Below are 24,532 nucleotides of genomic sequence, written 5' to 3' on the forward strand. Positions count from 1 at the left end.
ATCTGTCCTTCCTGGGGCACATGCTGAACTCTAATGAGACTCTTTTTTGTTTGGATCCTCCCACCACCCCCACCAGGAAGGCCCAAGAAGAGATGATTTCTGAACTCAGGCAACAGAAATTTTACCTGGAGACACAGGCCGGGAAATTGGAGGCCCAGAACCGAAAGCTGGAAGAACAGCTGGAGAAAATCAGCCACCAAGACCACAGTGACAAGAATCGGCTGCTGGAACTGGAGACGAGGTTGAGGGAGGTGAGAGCGAAGGGTGATCTCCTGGGAGGGTTTGTCGGGGGGATTCAGGCCCTGGACCAGCAGCTTTGAAACATAAGTCCATACCTGTGAGGCATTGTGCATGGCAGTTAGAGCTCAGATTGGCCACATGGATCTGGGTTAGAATTCCACCTCCTCTTACTAGTTTTGTGGCCTCTTACTAGTTTTGCAAGCTGCCTAGTCTCTCTGTGCTTGTTTCCTCATCTGTGTAATGTCAGTGATAACGCATCTCCCTCCCAGGGTCCTGCGGGGACTGTGTAAATTGGTGCACCTGTCAAATGGGAGCAGAGCGAGGCCACATTATCAGCATTTAGTGCAGGCAGCGTGACCTAGTCCATGCACAGAGTTTGGCCGCGGTGGGTACATAGCATGGCTCAGTGATGGTGACGGAGGTCTCTTAATGACAGTGGGAGACTAAAAGATGAAACCGAACTTAGGTTTGGTTGATAGAGAAGGTAGTTCTCTTCAGAGACGTAAAAAAAAGAAGTTGGGAAGAGCAACCAGGTTTTTGGGAAGGAAAATATAGCAGATTGGGTTGTAGACATGTTGAGGTTGATTGGTTTTCCTTTCATTGCACAGGGAGAATAATCCATAGTGTTTCATTTGTGTATCCACTGTATATTCATTAAATGCCTGCTGTGTGCCAGTTGGTAGCCTGGGTCTACAGTGGTGACAAGACAGACCCGTTTGTGACACGGGGGTGTTCAGCTTAGTGGGCAGGGTTAGCCGGCACCAACAGAATCACAACTGGCGTTCAGGGCCGTGGTCCTTGGGAGTTGGAAATGAGGATAGGAGTGAAGGCACAGTGTCTCGTGTAAGAGTAGGTGCTCATGTATTTGATGGGATTCTTTAGAGACCAGATGCTCTTTCTTAAGGAAAGGACAGTTAAGCAGACAGAGGTCTGAGGACTAACCTTTGGGGAATACTCATGTTGAGGCGTGTCTTCGTTTGTACTGGAATATTAAAATGAAGTCAGTTTTCCAAAGGACAGAAAGAATGTATTGTCTCACGTTTTTTAGGGGTTGTCAAGGTGTGGACCCCTCCATTAGGATCACCTGGAATGTCCGTTGAAATGCAGATTCCTTAGTGTCATGGGAATTGGGGAGGTAAGGAATTGGCATTTTGAACAAGCACCCAGGGTGATTCTTAGACTCCCTGAAGTTTGAGAGCCATTGTTCTAGGTTGTCTTGGTGGTTTAACTTTTATCATCCAGGCTATCTGTGTACTCTTCGGTAAGTTTAACAACAAGATCACAGTAGAGTCAGCCTTAAGGGTGTGAGTGTAAATAACCCAGATGGACTTCTTCAGCTTGGGAACCTTGGCTGGCGTTTGTCTTCCCTTTCCACAAATGTCCCCTGTTAAGAGCCTGTTGTGCAGCTCTAGCTCATCTGGGCAATTAAAATGTCTCTGGGAAGCTTGTTGCTTTTTTTTCTTGAATCAGTATATCTAGCCCCCCCCCACCCCAAGAATGGTGGGAGAAACTTAAGATGTTTCACAAGAGGTTCAGGCTCTATCTTCTTCCTGGGAGTTTTAGAGTTTGGCTCTAAATATAACAAGGTCAGTCCCTCTTCTCCTGGCCACATGCTGCTACTGAGATTGAGGGCAGAGGCCTCTGCCTGGAGTTTGATCCACCTTAAAGGGCTCTGGGCCTTCCCCCAACTGCACATGTGCAGCGGTAGCTCTTCTCTCACTGAGTGTGCGGTGTGGCAAAGGTGTGGGGCTCCTGGGTTCTCCTTTCATTACACAGCATCCAGCTCCCCCACCTCCCTTGACTTGCTGTCACCTGCCTCTCTTGATCTTACCAAGTGGCATTGGGAGACTTTTCGGGCTTGCTCGTAGAGGCCAGTCCTGCTCTGACTGCTGGCATTTTAATAAGACAGACAGTAAGGTGCAGTGTGTACGACACAGACCCTTGAGCCCGACTTCCTGGGTTGGAGTGCCAGCTCTGCCCCTGTTTTAGATGTGTGACATTCGCTCGGTTACCTAATCAGTCAGTGCCACAGTTTGCTTACCTGTAAAACAAAGGTAATAGCAGCACCTCCCTCACTGGGTGGTTATGAGGAGGAGATGAGTCGATACTGTGCCTGGCGCGTTGTGAGGACTGTCTGCTGCCATCACATCGGCATCGCCACAAGTGACAGATCACAGCTGTGGCTTCAGCTGTCACTGGTTTATTCAGGCCCTCCAGATCTCAGTTACCAACCCAGACCTTTCTCTTTCGTTTAAGCCATTGTCACAGCAGGCATTAGACATTTCCACTTGGATGTCTCCTGTGGGGCTCCAGTTCAGCATGTCAAGACTGAATTTCTTTCAGCTCAAACTGGCTCTTCCTCTCCTGCTCCCTGCCTAGCCAATGGTCTCCCTCTGTGTGTAATGCACCTGTCCGGAAACATGGGCGTCACCTTGACTCTTCTCTATCCTTTGTTCTCTGCCCCACCTCAAATTAATGACTAAATCCTATTGGTTCTCTAGGTTAAATCTTTTGCAAGTCCATCTCTTCACACCTATGGCCTTTGGGATTTAGGTGTCACCTTTTCTGGGGAGCCTTCTCTGACCCCCGAAGCTGGGCTGGGTGTCTCGTTTGTGTGTCCCCACGGCCTTCTGTGCTTTGCTCGTCACCGTGTGCTCTCTTGGCCGTCCCCTTAGACAGTGAGCTCTCTGAGGGCAGCAAGCATCTCTCACTTGCTTGGTGCTGGTCTCTGGGACAACATTGTCAGCATTTGTTAGGTCAGTGGATGTGTCGTCATCTCCCTCCCCTGCCTACCTTTGGATGTCTTGCTTTCCCTGCCTGGAATTTTCCTTCTTTCTCACCTGCTTGTTTGACTCCTGTAAATTCTTCGTTAGAATTTAAGAGACCCAGAGTTAGCTCCTCTACCCCTCCACTGTGTTCCCACAACATCCCTACATGTCCTGCCCATTGCACTTGACCACAATATATGGTAATGGCTGGTTTTCATTTTCCTCCCCAACTTGAAGGCAAAGACTTTCACCTTCATGTTCCCTGTTACGCAGAAACAGCTGAGTCAATTTTTCTTAAATGAATACGTGAAACGCTGAGTAGATAGATGGATGGATGAGCAGATGGAGGGAAGATGATTAGCTTATAAAGTGTGACATTAATTCAGATTACCTAATGAGAACAAATCAGAGCAGGAATATCTAAAATAAATAGAATTCAGTATGTGGTTTCATTTGCATTCAAATTGTAAAGGTGTCCCTGTTACTAATAGGATGTTATTTGTATCCATTTACCTTTGAATGTTTCTCTAATCCAAGTAATCGCCATGATTTTTATTTGTAGTTCTTGCTGTGTGGTTTTTCTCCTGAAGCCTTCCCGGGCATTTGAGTGTTTTAAAGTAAGGGATGGGTAGGAGATGGAGACTCTTACGTGTTCCCACTCTGTTGGTTTCTGAGATGCATGGAGTCAGACCCATTATATTGCATTTCCCCCTCCATGGATGGCTGATAATGTGGTTCCAAGACCAGGTTTCAGCTGCAGGTTGAGCAGCAGGTCGTGTCTTCACCTTCTTTTCTGTTCATACCAACCAGGGGTTTGTGTCTCTCCCTCTCAGGTCAGCCTGGAGCACGAGGAGCAGAAACTGGAGCTCAAGCGCCAGCTGACGGAGCTGCAGCTGTCCCTGCAGGAGCGTGAGTCGCAGCTGACGGCCCTGCAGGCCGCCCGGGCAGCGCTGGAGAGCCAGCTTCGCCAGGCCAAGACAGAGCTGGAGGAGACAACAGCGGAAGCTGAAGAGGAGATCCAGGCGCTCACGGTGGGTCTGGAGAGCAGCGCCTTCAGGTTGGGATGGGTGTGGTGCTGGGTCTATTTGCTCATTCTTAGGATTTCTGAGGGGCCTGGGTGTGGTGGCTCATGCCTGTAATCCCAGCACTTTGGGAGGCCGAGGAGGGAGGATCGCTTGAGGTCAGGAGTTCAGACCAGACTGAGCAACATAGCGAGACCCCATGTCTAGACATGAAAAAATTCCAGGAGGGGAAAAACAATCCACAGAGAGATCTAATGGGCAGAAAGTTGGCTTTCATAGGCTTCTTCTTCGTCGGAATTAGTACACTAGCTTGATTGGTAATGTCTTAGCTTTCCTTAGCATCTTGAAAAGTTCCTTGTTTACATGGCTTCCTTCTTTTTAACATAATCATCATCATATTTTAAATTACGGTTTCAGCCAAACAGTCTGTTTACCTGATTCTTCTGCTTGAGTTTATAATAATCATTAAAAAAAATAATCTTATATCTTCCATTAGTCTTTCTATCATATTTTTATTTTTGTTTTGGTTAACTTCTATATGCTACTTTTTTTTAAAGCTGTAGATTCTGCTTCCTGTCTTTCATATACATCTGCTATGATCTGGGTGGGAAAGAGTCTACTGAATGAAAGATTCTTTCTCTAAAAGGGACCTGGCTTCCCTTCTCTTAGCTTAAGAGTATTCTTAGGAGGTGGAATTTGATAGGGGTGCAGGGGTCACTGGATTTAGACCTTAGTTCTTTCTAGAAGTCTGAGAATGGGATTTTTGGGGGGCCATTTTCCCACAGTTGGTCATTCTCAAAGGGACTGACCCAGGTTAACAAAACTCACAAGAATCTTACATGTAAAATGCCAACTTGCCAACTCGTAGGGAGAAATGCCACTGCCAACTTGACTATGGTGCTCTGGAGGACCAGTCTTTGCATTTTTTTTCCCATTCAGGGAAGTGTGCTTACAAAACCCCATTATTCTTGGAAAGCTCCTTGGTGGACCTTGACTCTGAACATAGGAAGCTTGAATGAGTTTTAATGGCTAGTGTCAACCAAGCACATGCATTTCTCATGGTAACATACTGTCCTTGCCAGCAGACAGGCACACTCATGCCTTCTGGTCAGGGTGTCCTCTCCCGTGGGCCGGGCACAATACAGCTGATTTGGTTTAGTGTTTTTATAGGGTACCTAAATGTGTCCCTTATTCATTCTGATTCAACTTGGATGCTGTCCCCATCTCCATCAGCAAACATCTCTAAACCTCCCTTAGGGTGGAGTTACTTCTGTGGATGACTATGTGCATTCATTGCTTATGCTTTACCTTGTTTAAAAGTAATGTGTATTTTTTTTTAACCTTGTTTCATTCTTAGAAGTTATTGCCCGTTGTTAGGATTGAGTATCCCATTATCTGAGCCAAACTGGGAATGTGATCTGACAGTGCCAGGGTCCTTATGGGACCAGTGAGAGGCATAGTGGCCTCCACCATTCTGGGGGTACAGAGTAACTCCCGTATGGAAGGTGTTTGTGCATCCTAGATTTTCCAGGACTTACACCAAGTTCACATATCAATTACAACTTTAAGTTCCATCATCACTATGGCAACGCTCATTAAATGACCCAGTATTTGGTTTGGAAAAAAATAATCATGATATGTCTTTGTTTATACTCTGCCTTGTTTCATAATGGACTAAAAGCAGTTTGGAAAGCTATAAAACAATAAAACAGGACAAAACGAGAAAGACAAAGCAAACAGAAAATAAGTCTATAGAAGGCAAACATGGAGCTGGGAATGAAATTGATGTGTACAAGTTGATGCTTATGCATTTGCTGGGGTTGGGTGGGTAGAGAGAGAGAGAGACCGAGAGATAGCATTTCTAAAGCTCCTAAAGGGAGACACTTAAGTTTCAACCACTATTATATTTAATGCATTGTATGTTAATATTTCCCCCTGTATGAACACCTAAGCTCTGAGAGAAAGAGAGACATCAGTAATTTAATCCATATTTAATGAGCCTTTGCTGTGTGCCCAACGCTGTGTCTTCAGCCCTTTCTCCCCAGGGGATTGGGCTGTAATTCCCCAAATCCGTTTACTTCGGAGCAGCTGCTCTGCTGGAACTGGAAGGCAGTGGCGGCCGTGTATCTTATCCTGCCCCTGTTCGGAAGGAAGAAGGTATAAAACAGAGCATGTGTCACTGCTCTTATCTGTGGGGAAATTAGTCCTCTAAATCCTGTCTTGCTGCTGGTTGGAATGTGCCGTGTCTAATGGCTGCAGGAAGCCTAGCCCAGCAGCAAGTCACGACTTAATTTAGTTAGATGAGATCACCGCCTCAAAGCATCTTCTTAAAAAAAAAAATAAAGAAACAAACCTCCGTAGGTCTAGAAACTAGGGCTCTATCGCCGTTGCAGATGAAGATGCTGAGGAAAATAGGGCTTGTTCAAATGATGGCAGAAGTGCCTTTGGGCAAACAGCTGGCTATAAATCCGTCCTACGGAAATCCAAACCCCGTATCGATTTGCCCCAGTTTTGAGGCCGTGGGCTTTCTTTTTTCCCTCCTGTTTTCTTGATTGTGTCCCATAACTCTGGTTATGGATAGCACGTGGTGGTTTGAACCACCTGGTGGAATTTGTTCTGAAGAGTGTGTTTTCCAAGAAAAAGAGAAGGCGGTCACAAATGCAATACTTTCTCATTGTTCAAGGCCCAAGTTCAGACCCCACACAAGCGTCAGTCAAATTAAATCAGCTGGATTTAAAATAATCTCCTAGGAGATCTGTGAGCTTCACGGTAGGCTGTTTTATCAATAAAAGGGAATAGTCAAATAGGCCATTATTGCTTAATTCTAAGAGGCAGCCATCTGCTAGCCTGGGAAGGGAGCAGTTACCTTGTCTGGCCCCTGCCCCTGGGCAAATTAGATGGAGCACAGTTAAATTGAAGCTTTCCGTGGAAGGAGCTTGGCAGAGCAGCTGGGAGGCCATTGTTGCCCTTCCTACCTCTTTCTTTTTTCTCATTCTCACTTTATCCATCCTATCAATTAATTGCATTTGTATTAAAATCAACTGGCCATTAAAAGCTGAGAATGAATCAAGGCTGAGACCAACTTTAAACAGAAACATGCTTTTAAGATACTTCGGTACTTACTGGTAGAAAAGAGAATTTTCTGCCTGGACTTGGTGTTTAAGACTCCACGTAATCCCTTCGTTTGAGGAAGAGAGTTTAAGTCTGTACGCTTTGTAGCACACGCTGCAAGCACAACTGGACGGAATCACCTGGGAGAGGCATGGCATGTGCTCTGTGCACACCAGGAAGGCCACACGTTTTGTGTTCCTGTCCCTGTGTTCTTTTACTGATGGAGTCCAGTGACTTACGTTGAATAATGGAGAGTTGAAAGCTAGAGACACTAATGAAAGGAATCCTTCCTTTGTGGTGTGATTAGTGAGTGGATCCCAAAGTCATTCTCTCTGATTTGCTAAGATCATTAGTCAACGCACGCTCTTATTCTTGCACATAAGTATCAAAGCCCTGCATTGAATTGATTAGTAAGCCATCAGCATGATAGCAAGAGGTGAAATGGGAGCATGTAAGGTGACATCCTTGCTTGGTGCCTGCCTTCACCAGGAAAGGGGTAGCTGCACAGAAGCCTGAGCGTTCTAGAATCCTGACCATGGATCCCAGAAGGTGATCAGACATCTAAATACTGTTCCTTTCCTCAGTCCTGCGGGTATTTCCTCTCAGTCAAGACTGCATTGTAATTTACTTTCTTCCTCTTGTAACTTTCCTTAAAAGTTAACCAAGGCATAAATGCTCCCAAAAGAAAGGGTCTGTCTGGTCTTCACGCCAGGATGGCTGCAGTCTGCCCATTCTACCTTGTTGCCACCAACTTCTAGGTCAGTGGTTCTCAAAGTGGGTCTGTGGACCCCTTGGGGTTCCCAGGTCAGACTGTTTTCATAATACTATTAAGATGTCGTTTGTCATTTTTTCACTGTGTTAATATTTGCACTGATGGTGCAAAAGCAATGTTACTGTTATTTTAAGAGAAAATTAAAAAATTTGAATAATATCTCAGTTTTAATTTCTACTGTGGTAAATGGAGGTAGAAATAACTCACATAAACAAAGCTCTTTGGGGGGCAGAATAATTTTTAAGAGTATAAATATTTATTCCCTGTAGACCCAATACCTAATTAACACTCAGACATTTCACTGAGAGAATACAAACCTTGTCTTATGTGTTTTACTATGCTTATATATACTATTGTGTGACCTTTTGCCTTTTTGTGTATTTGGTTTGCAACTTATTTCAAAAAAACATAAATCATGTGACTCTTACCATTTTTTTACAGTTCAGTAGTTGTTAAGTACTTGTATTAATAGTATTTCTAGCAGCCACAACAGGGTCAGCTGTACATTTTGTGTTTCAATTTCACGATCAATAATACATCAAAAGCCATAATGACTATAGTTTATTATCCGTTCAGAGAAGATTGCCGTTTGATGTGTTGAAATGATCCAAACGCCCCATAATGGCTAATTTTAATGGAAATGAATCAGTATTAATGATTGAAATTTCAGACTCCAGTGGGACAGTTAGATGAGTTTTTAATGGTGTGCTGTTATTGGGAAACTTTGCTATTAATAAGAAAGTAGAACCCAATAAGAAAGTGAAATAGGGCTTCTGTCCCCGTATCTAGGCCAGCAACCTTTTTATAGTCACTGCTTATGCTTTGAAGGGGTTAACTCTACCCTCAGCTTCGTGTTTCTGTCTTTGAGAGATTTCACACCAAATAGTCATTTAGAGCAGGTATTGGCAAGCTACACAGCCTGCGGGCCAAATTTGGTCTTTTGTTTCCTATAAATAAAGTTTTATTGGAACACAGCCATACCCATTTGTTTACCTGTTGTCTGTGGCTACACTTCTGAACAGGACTGAATGGCCTGCAAACAAAATATTTACTATCTGACACTTTAAAGAAAAGATTTGCTGACCCCTGACCTAGAGTTGATTAACACAAGGGCTTTCTTCTGAATCCTTGCCTTTTGTCCTTGATGATCATGGAATGCAGTAGAGGGGCTTGGGTGGTCCTTGGGGCCAGGCTGCTGCTTGGTCATAGATGAGACTTCAACAGTAGTACAGATAGCCACATTCCTATTTTGGGTAAACAGTATTGTTAGCATATCACATTAATAAATCTCTCATTGTTGCTAGCAGATTTAGTTTTGGAAAAAAATAGGATCTATTAAATTAGTCCATAAAGGAAGTTGATTCTAAATATTAAGTTTTTATTTATGAATCTGGCTGTGAGTCTGTGCAACTGTCTGTTTTTGTTTTGTTTTTACCATTTTTCCAGTGCATTCTTTTGTGTTGATCCAAATTTTTGGTTGCCATTTTCCTTCTGCCTGAAAGACTTCCTTTAACATTTCTTATAGTACGGGTCTGTTGGTGACAAATTCCTTCGGCTTTTGTATGATTGAAAAAGTTTTTATTTTACCTTCACTTTTGAAAGATATTTTTGCTGGGTATAGAATTCTAGGTTGATAGGGTTTTTCCATATTCCCCCCCCCCCCACACCTTTTGGTACTTTAAAGGTGTTGTTCTACTGTCTTCTAGCTTCCCTTCTGCACTCCCCACACCCTTGGGGAGAAATATGCCATCTTTCTTATCTTTGTTTCTCTTAATGGGTCTTTTCCTCTGGCTTGTTTTAAGACTTGGCTTTATTGCTGGTTTTAAGCAGTTTGATTATGATGTGCTTTAGGTTAATTTTCTTCATGTTTCTTGTGCTTGCAGTTCATTGAACTTTTTGTATCTTTGGGTTTATGGCTTTCATCAACTTTAGAAAATATATGGCCATCATTTCTTTAAATATTTTTTCTGTCTCATCACTCCTTTGAGAACTCTAATTACATGTGTATTAGGCCATTTGAAGTTGGCTCACAGCTCATTGATGCTCTGTTCATTTTTTTAAGTCTTTTTTTTCCCTCTGTGTATTCATTTTGGATAGTTTCTACTGCTTTATCTTCAAGTTCACTAATCTTTTCTTCTAAGGTGTCTAATCTGTTACAAACATTAATTTATAAAGAAACATATTAGAGAAACCATCACAGCTCTAAAATTTTTGACTCAGTTGTCTTATAGACTTTCCTATGGAGACTAATTTGTTTCTTTATAAATTAATGGGCATGTAATATGCACTCAAAAAATCCTTTTCAGCTGAATGAATGCTGCTGTTTTAGGGCAGGTTTTCCTCAGAAGAAGCCCATATATTTACTTCAGGGTCAATGTAGGGTTTTCTGAATCTCTGCCGCTTTTGATAAAAAAACAACACAAACACATAGAAAGTTGCTACTTTGACCGTGTGTGTGTGTGTGTGTGTGTGTGTGTGTGTGTGTGTGTATTTCTCAGGAAGTAGGCTGAGGAGGAGTCAGCTGGAAGGAAGAGGGAAAGTTATATTTTCAGAATGGAGAATGAAGAAGAATAAAACCGTCATCCTTTATTTTTTTATTTTTTTCTCCCTTTTTCTCTCAATAGTCCCTAGGCATTAATATGAATGTTAAAAATATTTGTACAGGGTGTGCATGTGTGGCGTAAATAGGTAATTGTTTTCAACACACCGTTGTTTATTCCTGTAACTTACTTGTGATGTTGGGGATGACTTGATTAATTCGTTCTTTGAAAAACAGATGCTGGTGCTACCACCACAGTATTTGTGCCTTTCTGGGCAAATTGCTATTTTCTATATTTGACCCATAGCATGTTGAATTGTATTCTACCCTATGAGAAATTTATAATCAACTTCTTACCTTTTAGGCACATAGAGATGAAATCCAGCGCAAATTTGATGCCCTTCGTAACAGCTGTACTGTGAGTATTCATTAACCAAAATCGATGAGAATAACGTGAAACTGAAACAGAGAAGGGAAGGGGAATATCTTCATAATATTGATGACTGATGTTTGATACAAACTTGACAGCTTGAAGCAGATAATGAGACTAAACTTATTTGGAGTTTTTAAGTCCTAGATGGCCAGTTTTTGGGGTTTCTTCTGGTTTTAAAAAACTGAAACCATGCTTTGTATTCTGGAGAGGAGGATAGTTGGAATGGCCAAAATAATTCTCACTGTGGAACCACTAATAGGTTTCAGTAGCTACAGCAAAAATCTAAGGCAGCTCCCTGCTCCTGCCCCAGTGTGGAAGGTTCCGTGGCTAACTGGGGCCAGAGACCGTCCATATGCCAGGGGCAGTTGTATCTGCGAGACTTCTCCAGCCTGCTGCCTCTGCAGAGAGGAAAGACCAACTAGTTTTCTTCTCCTGGGGACCTAGAATTTTAACTTCCTAACAGGCAGAATCTGGCTTCCTAAGATGCAAGTTAAAAATTGCAGGACTCTTTGGGAGATGTTATTTATATTGAGGGAAGTAAATTCTATGAGCAGATAGGCATCATTCATAGGTTATATAATAGAGTAGTGTCAATGGGAACTCAAAGTCTATTTTTGATCAGAACGAAGGACTGAAAATAGGCCCCTTTCAGAAGATGGGGATGTTATCCTTATTCACGTTCCATCTCTTTTCTTTGGTCTTTGCTTTTTTTACTTTCTTAGTCCTCAGTGATCTTGTCCTTGCATCTGTGCATTTCAGAAATAACCCCCCAGCAAACACATGCATATTTTATTTTCTGAGCTCTTTATTTCCTCTTTAGCTGCTATAAATGAGACGTTGAGTCCTAACAGTATTTTTAAATCTTGATTTAGTTAAAAAACGCATGCAGTGAAGTGCATAAGGTATAGTAATCTTAAGTGTACAGGTCAGTGCAGTTTTTACATGTATAGATAACTGTGTAACCACAATATAGATCAAGACGCAGAATGTTTTCAGCCACCAGAAGGTCCCCTCTTATCCCTTTGTCAGCATCCTTTGCCCCATGGGTAACCACTATGCTGACCTTTGATATCGTAGATTAGTTTTGCCTGTTCTTGAACTTCATGTAAGTGGAATCGTAAAGGATGTGCTCTTTGGGGCTTAGATTTTCCTCCCACCCCTCCACTTAAATCGTCTGTGAGGTGCTCCATGCTGTTGCATCTGTCAGTAATTTGTTCTTTTCCATTACTGTGTGGTATCTCCAGTGTATGAGTAGAACTGTCATTTGTTTATCCGCTCTCCTTGCTGGTAGACGCTTGGATTGTTTCCATGATGAATAAAGCTGTTAGGAAACATTCCTGTGTAAGTCCTTTGGTGGCCATAAGCGCTTATTTCTGGTGAGCACATACCCAAGACTGGAATTGCTGGGTCATGAGATGTGTCTCTGTTTGGCTCCAGCAGGGACCTGGCAGACTGACTTTGGGTCTGTATTTCTGGATTTGATGTTTGGATCAGGATGGGCCTGCCTTAAAATGTCTGTTGATTTCTTCCCTTCCTTGAGGAGTTGGTGCATTATGTTCTGGTATGATTCTGCCCTAGATTTTTAGTTTCTTGTTGTCTTGGTTTCTTACTTTACACAAGAGTTATTTGCTTATATTACATACATGCTCGTGAATAATGGCTGAGTGAAGTATAGATCATTTTATGACTGTGATTTTTTATGTTACATTTTTTCCTTAAATAAATTCAGATATTTAAAAAATGTGTACATTAGTAATCCTGTTCCATTCATCTTGAGTTTTCTTTTCTCTGTTTTTAGTCTTTTGGCAAAAGAACTTTTTTTAAAAACATATTTTTTACAGCTTTATGGAGGTATAATTGGTGTATGATAACCTGGTGGGTTTTAAAATGTGTATACCTGTGAAAGCAGCAAAACAATCAAAATGATGAATTTTATTATTATTTTGGATAATAAAATTATCCAGATTTTATTTTTGAGGAATAAAAATAAAATTTTTATTTTATCCATCATGTCCAAAGTTTCCTTCTACTCCTTTCTATCCATCCTGCCCCACATTTTTAAAATTGGAAGTTTAGTTTTAATGGACTATGCCGATATGTAGAATGAATTTGGTTACTTTCTTATGTAACTTTTCTGTTCTTCAAATTTGCATTTTCTGGAACAGTGACTTCTAATTCTTGCTTCATTCACCTCTGGTGTTCTGTGGAGAAGCCTCTGGGGGTTCTTCCCAAATGTGTGTGTGTGAACCCCAGAAAGTGACTCCCACCCCCATTTCAGCCAGAACAGCTGGGTAGCCTAGTGATCTGAGTTGTGGGCTCTGGAGTCATGTAGACTGAGCTCAGATGATGAATTGGTCTCTTAGTAACCTATGTGATAATATCTTCCTGAACCTCTATTTCTTTGTCTCCAAAATGGAGATAACATTGTATACCCTCAGTTCCGATACACCATTGAGTATACGGTGCACAGTTGATTTAATAGCTGCTCTTTCAGGGCTGGGTGAGGGAAGAGATAGCTGCTTAGTTCCAATACACCGTACACTTTAAATTTCAGAGACAGTAAAACTCAGGAAACGGTGAGTCATAGACTTTGGTAATAATACCTCTCTCATAGAATTCCTGCAGGAATTAAAAGAGAAGATATATGCAAAAAATGCTTGCACAGGGCCAAGTCCATAGAAAGTACTAAACAACATTGGTTACTGTTATTATTTTAGTATATTGGCTTATAATATACTCTTTTGTTTGGAACATGGCTCTACTACTTTAAAAAGTTTGAAAAACACAGTTTTAGAACAGCATTTGGCCACAATAATCTCAATTATACTTTGAGTGACAAGTTCAAGGCCACTTTAAAGGCACTTCGGAAGAGTTTGGCACTTGCTGGCGCTGTCCAAGGTTGTGTCTGCTAGGGAATGTCATCTTCGTCACCTGTGGGAGCTCTTGCAGTAACTCAATTGATAGGAGCTCCCAGTTAGCAGCTTCCCAAAACCTCATGAACAGCAAGATTTTCAAGCTCAGACCATTTCTTTATTTTGAAGACGTTTAAAAAAAGGATTGGATTCAATCTGGCACCTAAAACCCTACCTAAGTCTGTTGCAGAGGGGAGTTGGTGGGCAAACATATGATACAGTTTTAATTATGAATCAATCTGTCAGCTATAAGATTAAAAATAAATAATATGCAAATAGCTGCCTTCAGAAAAGAAAAGAACTAGGCATTAAAATAGGACTCAGTCCTGTGTCTTTTTAGTCCGATGCTCACTATCTGACTGGTTTCTTAACCCCTAATATGTCATTGGCCATTAACCGGCTAACTTTCCTCTACCTGTCTCGCGGTTAGATATGAGAGGTTAACATGTACTTTCCGGAACCATGAGGTTTGCACGATACCCTTGAAGAGCAACAGATCACCCTAAACAGAGTTCTTTTTTTGACACCGAGAGCAGATCATTTTTTATATCCTGTTTTCTCTTAGAACTGCACCAGGACCTCTTATCTGCAAAAACAGCAGAAAAGAAAGCCCTGCTAGCCCTCGCATTATGGAGCTATCGCCCTCATCTTTTTTTAATACTAAGATGGAATCAGCCTTTCAGTTTATCTTTTTTACCCTCTCTCTTTGGGGTTGAAAGGTTAACAGGCTCACAGTAAACAGATTATTTGTCCTTGGTCTGGAGGGACTCTGTCCATTGCCAGCAAGTAGACCTTGCACGTTACCTGGTTCAAAATCAAAAAGGATTTTCCCGAATGGTCAATATATCTTATTCCATCATTTCAGCTTTCAACGATCTGAAAGAAAAATTGAATAAACACTTCTATCCCCATTTTAGGGGGCAGTGTAATACAGGAGGTGAGAGTGTAGATTCTGGAGTTTCAGTGCTGGGTTCAGATTCTGGCTTTCTCATTAATATTTTCTAGCAGTGACCTTGGGCAAGTTGCTCAGCATCTCTGTTGCCCCAATTTCCCCATCTATAAAATGGGAATAAAATAATGCCTACTTCAAAGAACAGCGTGGAGACTGCCAATTATTACACATTTTTATAAACCATTAAGTGTCTCAAGACCCTTAAGGTAATATCTGTAAACTCAACATGTGTGTGTGCTTGTGTGTACTTCTAATGCTTAATAGCATAACTCCAGCGACTCGAAACAGGGTCATAAACGAAACATGTTATGGCTTGGGCAGAAGGAATATATGTATAAAATGTCCAAATGAATTTCAGTGCTTTAAATCCCTGCATGAGTGCTTCACACGAACATGAAATCCTTCTCTTGTCAAGTGGGCAAAATAGAGATGAGGACCAAACACAGAGCCAGCAGTTACAAGCTGGAGATAGAAATCAGAGACATGAGGCCCCCTTGAAAACTGGCTGACAACAGGGAAATAGAAGGACCCTTCTTATTTCAGTGGGTCAAGTGAGGGTAATAACCTTGACACCTCATTGACTTTTTTAAAGTGTTTCATCTTTAGCACTTTATAATCTAATTTGGGGAGAAAGAACAGGTGGCAGAAATGGGCCAATAATAAATTGCGTTTCACCCCCATAAAGCAAAGAAAGCAGGTACCCATTCAAATATACCTTTGAATGGCAAGTAAATTATTTTGGCAATGTATACATATATATTCTCATGTGAATAGATTTTCTATAGTCTGTTCATTCCCCAAGAGGCTTTAAAAATGAAGCATCGTCATGGTTATTAATTTTTATTCCTCATATTTCACATGCTCTATTAAGGGCAAATAATATGTAAGAAAATTCAAAAAAATTAATAAAAATAAAAACAGATGAGGTATAGATAGTATTTACTTCTATGTCACACATGGAGAAACCAACCCGGCAGAGTTCAAGGTGGCTTATTTGGGGTTCCAGAATCCATTTTATGGTCTATGTTCCAGGCCAGTTTGCCTCAAACTTGCTTTTCTCTGGGAAAGATGTAGGAGGAAGCGCAGTAGTTAAATGGGGACATTTACATTCTGGGATGAAAAGTGTCTTAAGGGGGGATGGGTTTACTACCTGCAGGAAGGAGACCAGTTGAACTAGTGGGCATTGTTGATTTACTGTTTTTTGTCTTAGAAGATTTAAGCATATCATACAAAAGTTGATACAGGGACCCTGCAAGGCACAACTGCTAGCTAGAAATGAATGACAAATGTACAGTTTTTATCCCATTTTTCTCACCGTAAAGAAGATGTCTTAGCTAAGCACCTGACCAGGTAACTTTTATTCCCTGTCTTGTAGCTGACAGCAAACCTCAGACTAGTACATTAGGAATTATTGTGGTTTTGTTTTTTTTTTTTGAGACAGAGTCTCACTTTGTTGCCCGGGCTAGAGTGAGTGCTGTGGCATCAGCCTAGCTCACAGCAACCTCAGACTCCTGGGCTTAAGTGATCCTACTGCCTCAGCCTCCCGAGTAGCTGGGACTACAGGCATGAGCCACCATGCCTGGCTAATTTTTTTGTATATATATTTTTAGTTGGCCAGATAATTTCTTTCTATTTTTAGTAGAGACGGGGTCTCACTCTTGCTCAGGCTGGTCTCGAACTCCTGACCTCGAGCGATCCACCCGCCTCGGCCTCCCAGAGCTAGGATTACAGGCGTGAGCCACCCCGCCCAGCCTATTGTGGTTTTTGACATTAAAAAGCAAATTACTGGATGACCAGACCATTACATTAAAAGGTTATCAGCTCAGTTAACAAAATGAAAAGTTGTATTTCCTGAGCCACATTGGACAAATGTTCTCAATTGATGTTCTTTAATTCTGTGTGCCCGGGAAGATTTTTTAAATTGATAATCAAAGGGAATTAAAGTAGGGAATTAGTCATGGAAACAATGGGAACATTTCATAAACTAAGTCTACTCTAGGTTTGAAAATTGGAAACAATTAATAACCATGGGCTTAAAGGCATTTCCTTTTAATTTTCTTCTTTTTGTTACATAAAATTTAATTTACTCCCTCTGTGCCTCAGTCCAGCTATTATTAGAAAATTGCCCTTAAACTTCTAAAGTATTATATGTAAAAGCTCTCCGCCAACACTAACACAAAACCTCAACAAAGAGAATAGGAAAGCTAAATGCTCTGAGATGGAAGTCATTCTGCCATCGAGCAGGGAAATAATTTAGGAAAACCAGATTAAATCTCTCTCAATAAAATGGCAATTCATATGGTTTCCCATTTTCTGATAGCTAACTGTATAGTAAAGTCCATTAAAGCGATGCCATAGTACAATATTGTATTTGAAGGATTATTCTGAGCTTCCCTTTTTTTTCCTTTGTTGCATGAAATTAAATTTATTGCCTGAGATTTTATTAAAATAACTTTTAGTGTCCTTCCCTGTCGATCTTCCTTGAGAAGGACTTCATTTTGCTTCCTAAGACTATGGCCATCTGCAATTGTAATGTCTCATATAGATGGTGTCAAGGGCATTTTTAGCTTAATAGCTGATTGTGATACCAGACTATTATTCCTCTTTCTTTAATTTGCATTTTTCACCTTATATTACCGTCCATTAACTTGATCTCATTCAAAGTTGCCCCTTCCATACAGCAGTCACTTTTGATTAATTTTGCTTTTGCCATATTTTTTCCAAATGTATCCCGAGTAGAGCGAAACTGAGTCTTGTCTTTTCCTAGCACTGCGTGTGTGTGTGTTAGAGTTGAGCGAGTGAGCACGAGAGCTTGGATTTGGCTCTCAAGCTTGGACAGGCAAACCCATGAGCTGCATGTTGATCACCAGTGTCACGTAGGTTCAAAAATCAGTAGCTCTAGAAGCAACTTCTCATTTAAAATGTATTTTCTTGGTGTGTAACTAGCTTCCTTTCCTCTTTTAGGTAATCACAGACCTGGAGGAGCAGCTAAACCAGCTGACTGAGGACAACGCTGAACTCAACAACCAAAACTTCTACCTGTCCAAACAACTCGATGAGGCTTCCGGCGCCAACGATGAGATAGCGCAACTGCGAAGTGAAGTAGACCACCTCCGCCGTGAGATCACAGAGAGGGAGATGCAGCTCACCAGCCAGAAGCAAGTAAGGAGGGAAACAAAGTCCTGGAGTCCTGGGAGAACTTTGAGAAGGACTTGCGGAGGAGTGCCTGGTGCCTTCTCCCGAGGGTTCCAAGACCCAGCCTCATCCACTAAATGGGCCCTTTTTACAATCATGTCTTGTTTCCAAAGCTTTGGGGTTTCAAAAATGGCTTTTAAAAGTGTGTAGTTCTTATTAATTTTTTTTTTTTTCCTGAGACAGAGTCTCACTTTGTTACCCGGGCTAGAGTGAGTGCCGTGGCGTCAGCCTAGCTCACAGCAACCTCAAACTCCTGGGCTTAAGCGATCTCAGCCTCCTGAGTAGCTGGGACTACAGGCATGCGCCTCCATGCCCAGCTAATTTTTTCTATATATATTTTTAGTTGTCCAGATAATTTTTTTTATTTCTATTTTTAGTAGAGATGGGGTCTCGCTCAGGCTGGTCTCAAACTCCCAACCTTGAGTGATCCACCCGCCTCAGCCTCCCAGAGGGCTAGGATTACAGGCGTGAGCCACTGCGCCCGGCCTAGTTCTTATTAATTTTGATTTTTTTTTTTTTTTTGAGACACAGTCTTGCTCTGTTGCCCTGGCTAGAGTGTAGCTCACTGCAACCTCAAATTCCTGGGCTCAGGCGATCCTTCTGCCTCAGCCTCCTGAGTAGCTGGGACTACAGGTGTGCACCACCTTGCCCGGCTAATGTCTTCTATTTTTAGCAGAGACAGTGTCTCTCTTGCTCAGGCTGGTCTCAAACTCCTGACCTCAAGCACTCCTCTTGCTTTGGCCTCTCAGAGTGCTAGGATTGTAGTCATGAGCCACCGTGCCCATATTCATTTTGATTTTAAAAATTAAAAATAAAATCAAATGGTTTGGAAGGCCAGGGTGGGCTTGATTTTAACCTTTGTCACCTCCCCCCAGCCTTGCTCTGAGTTGTGGCAGAAATGACTCTCATCTATTCTTGCCTGGTCCTCTCAGTCTGTAGAAGAAAAAGATAAACCATATTTCAAACTGTAGATAGAAACTTGTGCTTTTCTGAGACTGACCTGACGAAAGTAACCTCTAGGAAATCCCCATTTAATACGAGGCACAACTCAGTGGTACTGATTTGCAGACGATGGAGGCTCTGAAGACCACCTGCACTATGCTGGAGGAACAGGTCATGGATTTGGAGGCCCTGAACGATGAGCTGCTGGAAAAAGAGCGGCAGTGGGAGGCCTGGAGGAGCGTCCTCGGTGACGAGAAGTCCCAGTTTGAGTGTCGGGTTCGAGAGTTACAGAGGATGCTGGACACTGAGAAGCAGAGCAGGTGGGCCTTTCTGTTTGTGCAAAGCCAATGACAAGTGCCTGCAGCAGGGTCTGCTTGAGTTGGGAACAGGGTGACCAAATGTTCCAGCTGAGACCGAGAAGCCTCCTGGGACACAAGCCTTTCAGTGCTAAAAGCAGGAGGCTCTTGGGCAAACCAGGATGGGATGGTCGCCCTGCTGTAAGTGTGGATGGTGTGAGTTGGATTCTGTGGCAGTGACTCGTGTCTGTTTACCTCGTGCCCCGGGAGGCAGGGCAAATATCTCGCTGCTTTCTTTGCTGAAACCCTCTTAGCAGGTTTCTTAGTGTGACTGTGTAGCAAGACCGTCACCATTTTAATCCTGTTCATGTGGCTCTCCTCTACGCCAGGGTTCCACAGCTGTGGCACTACTGATGTTTTGTGCCAGGCAGTTCTTTATTGTCGGGGGCTGTCCTCTGCTTTGTAGGATACTGAGCCGCATCCCCAGTCTCCGCACACTAGATTCCAGTAGCAACCCCCTCCCCAAGTTGTGACACCCCAAAACGCCTCTAGACATTGTCCCCAGTGTCCCCTGATAGGGGAGGAATTGCCCTCAGTTGACAACCACTGCTCTACAAGAGTAGTTGAGTGTTTTTTTTCTTTTTTTTCTTTCTTTCTTTCTTGGTAGGAAATGCTGGTAAGTTCAGGCAGTATCTTCCCTCTGCTTTGCCACTTTGGTTTCCACAGTTCCCCTAGCACAGAATTCCCTTCCTGCCCGGGCCACGATATTGCAGGTGGTGAACTGCATAGCTCTGGGGAGTGCTGTTCACGTTGATGACGTCATTGATTTGAAGAATTATTGTGACAGTTTTACAGCTCATGGCAGGAAAGTGTTTGGTTCTGACAAAATCGGTGTGTTAGGACAGTTTGCAGATGGAAAGAGATTGTGTTAAAGAGCGGGCATCTCTTTCCAGTTTGCACAGAGGCACCCTGTGGGCTAATGCTAGCCCCGTGGCTTCCTGTCTGCACAACGGAATTGTGTCCATCCTTCATGTCCTTGCTCATGTCACCTTCCTCTGAATCACAGCCTCCTGTGGTTCTCCGAACTCCTTAAGCAAGATAAACTAAACGTGATACACAAATATTCATCACTTAATTAGGCTGCATCACACTCATTTTGGTATCTCCCACATTTACTTGGCCAGGGTAGAGTCAACTAAATCTGTTGGGTGGGTTATCCATGCCGAGTTCAGTTGAGCTAGAAAAGATCGGAGGCAAAAGATGAGAACCCTTAAATTTCAGGAGAAATGGTAGAAACCATTCCTTTTTGGACATCCTCCCACTCCGGTGTCTGCTGATGTGAGGGGCTGATGTTTGAGGTCTCCTGCTGCTGCTTCTCTCCAAACCTCTGGGCTCCCCCCGTCCTCCCTGTAAGCTCTGGCTGTTGTCACACAGACCCCTCCCCTCCCACCTTCAAGTCCAGCTGCTGTCTTGGTTCTTTCTAGGTCTATCTTTCTTTTGAAAGATAATTTGGGGGGTAGGATCTGGTTCAGCATCAAGAAATCCACAACCAGACAAGGAAAGTGTAATTATGAACTGTACTTAGGAAGACCAACAGTTGACTTTTGTTTCCTGTCTACTTTCAGGGCAATTGCGAAAGATTTTGGCTTTCTTTTCTTTTCTTTTTTTTTTTCCCCTTGTTTTGTTATTATGTGAGATACTGAGATGAGGAAAATATAATCCTTAATCCTTATCCTCAAGAGGAGAGTCTACTGAAGGAGATAAACTGTGCATTCAAATATTTATCACCGAAAATACAGTGAGGTGTGCTAGGACAGTTATGCTTTGGATACAAAACAAGGAGAGGTTACTGCTTACAGGAGAAATTGGAAAGGTTTTATGGAGGACATAGCATCTGAGTTCATCCTTGAGGCCTGAGTAAGATTTGAGTTTGCAGAATAGAAAAGGAGAGTATTGCCAGTGGAAGTAGGAAAACATAATACTTAAATGCGGGAAGGGAAGTCATTTTTCCAGTTTGCTTCTGGCTTTTCTGTTCTTTAGTGTCATTTATGGGTACACTCATCAGATTGAAGTTTCACTTTCCTGCTGGGCACCCAAACACTTATCTCCTTGCATATGCTTGAAGGAGAGCAAATGTTTGCCTGAACGGGGTCCCCGTGGTCACCTGTATCCTGTGGTCCTTCAGTGGGGCCACGTTCCATTTCTGCTCCCATAGAGGGTGTGATAGTGTTGACACATCCTTATTCAGCCCAGTTGCATTAGGGAATGCCTTTTTCCTTTCAGCCTTTCTAAGTGGAGAACTTTATCTTTTAAAGGTTTTCCCTTAAGGGCCTGACGTGGGTCAAATTACGTCTTGGAAAGGGAGACATAATTTGGAAGTAAGAATCAAGGTTGGGCATCTATCCGACCTGTAACCGGTTTGGTTGCTTGTAGGATTAGAGACGGGCCAGCTTCCTTTCCCCGTTGGGTGATGGTGGGGCATCTCAAAGCAGGCCTATGTTTCTCTGGCAGGGCAAGAGCCGACCAGCGGATCACCGAGTCTCGCCAGGTGGTGGAACTGGCAGTGAAGGAGCACAAGGCCGAGATTCTCGCCCTGCAGCAGGCTCTCAAAGAGCAGAAGCTGAAAGCTGAGAGCCTCTCCGACAAGGTCAGCGCCCATCCCTTCTCCCTTTTAGGAAGACAGTTTTGTTTCCTTGTCTTAAAGGCCCGCTTAGTACAAATTCGAATGCAATCCTTGGCAATCACATTTCACAAGCATACGTTCACTGCTCTGCAAATGTCACATGGTTACGCTTCGCTGTGGGACGTCCTTGGTTGGCAGTAGCATGGGTGGGTGTGGTGGGTCCTGGGTTATCGTGGTTGGCCACTGACTGTTGAACATCTACCTGTTTGGGCCCTGAAGTCTGAATTTTGATCTGGGTGCACAACTGTCTTGTTTTCTGGCTTCTTATTTCTAGAAGGCTTTATGGATTTAATGTTGAGTATTCTTGGGTGGCAGTGATGAATGCTCATTCCATTGCTGCAAAAAGAGGGCAGCGCAGCTTTTCTAGATTGTAAGTTCAGGGACGAGATAAGGTCTGAGGACACATGCCAGTCCTCAGTATTTCACACCGGATATACGTGTGTTCTATCCAGGTACTGCTCCATATTACATTTATGAAGAGATGTACCAGTGTTTTAGAGATTTTATTTAAGTCTTGGAGGAGATGTATAACAGATGCTTCAATGTTATAGATCACAAAAGTGAAGATCGGAGAAATTTTATGTATGTACACACAGGCTCAGACACATTCTTTTTTGTACACACACACAAAGTAACCATCTGATTTTGTGTTTTTTATGACTTTGTTATTTCATGATTATCAAGTAATTATCTAGGGCATTGCAGAAAATTGAGAAACCAGCCAGGTGCAGTGGCGCACACCTGTAGTCCCAGCTTCTCAGGAGGCTCGCTTGAGCCCAGGGGTTCTGGGCTGTAGTGTGTTATGCTTATGGGGTATCTGCTCTAAGTTTGGCATCAATGTGGTGACCCCCCGGGAATAGGGGCCACCAGGGTGCCTGATGAGGGGTGAACTGGCCCAGGTTGGAAGCAGAGCAGGTCAGTACTCCCATGCTGGTCAGCAGTGGGATGGCACCCGTGAGTAGCCCCCGCACTCCAGCCTGGGCAACGTAGCGAGACCCCCGTCTTAGGAAAAAAAAAAAAAGAAAAGAAAAAGAAAATAGAGAAACCACAGAAAAATAAAGGAAAAAAATGACTAGTAACCCATTACCATAGTTATATTGGTGAATTTATTTGCAGTCTCTTTGCTTATGTTTATGCATACACACACACACATTTTTATAAATTTAGGTTCTTACTATGTATACAGCTTTACATCTTTTTTTAAGAACCTATAATGGGAGGCTTTTCCTGAGTTATTGAATATTTTTTGAGCATGTAATTCTAAAAAAAAACATTTGCATGGAAGTACCTAATTTAATCATTCTACTTGTATTGGAAAGTTGAGCTTCTTCCACTTTTTTAACATATAAATAACACTGGGATGAACATGAATCTTTATGGACATCCGTGATTATTTTCTTACCAGATATTTATAGAAACAGAATTATTGGATTCAAGGCTAGAGCTTTCCACTCAGGAACACTCCTGAGTTCCCTAAAATGGGTTACCATTTTTTTTTTTTTTTAAAGCATAAAAAAAGTAAATTTATGGTTTAGAGGTTAGTGAAACCTTTCATGTTTAACTTAAAGAATATTCAATAACAAAGTCCTTCCTATCCTTTAAAGCTCCAGACATTCCGATACCATCTTTTCTTGATCTTCTCTTAATCAGGATGAATTTCTCTTTTCCATATCGCTCGTTAAACTTATCATCTGACAGAGCAGTCGTTATTTGTGTACATGTCTAGTTATGGGCCTTTCTGACTTGGTGTAAGGTTCTTGAGAGGGCTTCGCCATCTTCTCATCCTGAAAGCTGTCATGCTGGGTAGGTAGCAAGCATTCAGCATATGATTATTTAATTAAATTCAGCCAAAGCATGTCAGATGAATAAATTCTTGAGCAGTCATCCTCTTAGAACTTGTCACAGCTATATTTATGACCCATCCCTTAGAAATAATTGCTATCCTCATGTAATAACCCATGGAAGACTTACCAATGACACGGACTTTTGTGTTTTTTTTTAAAAAACCTTTACGTTCTGACCTTTAGAACTTGATTATTCTTTGTAAGTGAAGATTTGTGGGCATTTATAAAAGTTGTTAGCATCCAACATTTCTGAATGTGGCATCCTGGCCAACTTTTCCAAACGTCTAGCTCAGTGACCTGGAGAAGAAGCATGCCATGCTAGAAATGAACGCCCGAAGCTTACAGCAGAAACTAGAGACCGAACGAGAGCTCAAACAAAGGCTTCTGGAAGAGGTGAGTGTGAAACACCTGGGACATAGGGCCAGCTGGAATTTTGCAAGTGAGATTTGTCATGTTCAGGCGGTCATACCCAAATTAGACATTCAAATTTTGAAATTGGAGTTTTCGTGGAAGAGTAGGGTGGTCACGGCCGGGCGCGGTGGCTCACGCCTGTAATCCTAGCCCTCTGGGAGGCCGAGGCGGGTGGATCGCTCAAGGTCAGGAGTTCAAGACCAGCCTGAGCGAGATCCCGTCTCTACTAAAAAGAGAAATAAATTATCTGGACAACTAAAAATATATACAGAAAATTAGCCAGGCATGGTGGCACATGCCTGTAGTCCCAGCTACTCGGGAGACTGAGGCAGTAGGATCGCTTCCGCCCAGGAATTTGAGGTTGCTGTGAGCTAGGCTGATGCCACAGCACTTATTCTAGCCTGGGCAACAA

General features: G+C 42.5%; 1 protein-coding gene across 1 annotated transcript in view; it reads left to right on the forward strand.

Annotated features, from left to right (window-relative positions):
* CIT (citron rho-interacting serine/threonine kinase) overlaps nucleotides 1–24,532 on the forward strand; it is a 159,415-nt gene that overhangs the window by 99,606 nt on the left and 35,277 nt on the right. Inside the window, exons 22-28 of the mRNA XM_045534695.1 lie at nucleotides 77–251; nucleotides 3,842–4,039; nucleotides 10,817–10,870; nucleotides 17,714–17,911; nucleotides 19,013–19,206; nucleotides 21,694–21,829; nucleotides 23,998–24,102. Of these exons, the coding sequence (XP_045390651.1) occupies nucleotides 77–251; nucleotides 3,842–4,039; nucleotides 10,817–10,870; nucleotides 17,714–17,911; nucleotides 19,013–19,206; nucleotides 21,694–21,829; nucleotides 23,998–24,102 (1,060 nt within the window). The remainder of the gene's footprint in view (nucleotides 1–76; nucleotides 252–3,841; nucleotides 4,040–10,816; nucleotides 10,871–17,713; nucleotides 17,912–19,012; nucleotides 19,207–21,693; nucleotides 21,830–23,997; nucleotides 24,103–24,532) is intronic.

This window comes from Lemur catta, chromosome 21 (assembly GCF_020740605.2).
Source record: "Lemur catta isolate mLemCat1 chromosome 21, mLemCat1.pri, whole genome shotgun sequence".
NCBI lineage: Eukaryota > Metazoa > Chordata > Mammalia > Primates > Lemuridae > Lemur > Lemur catta.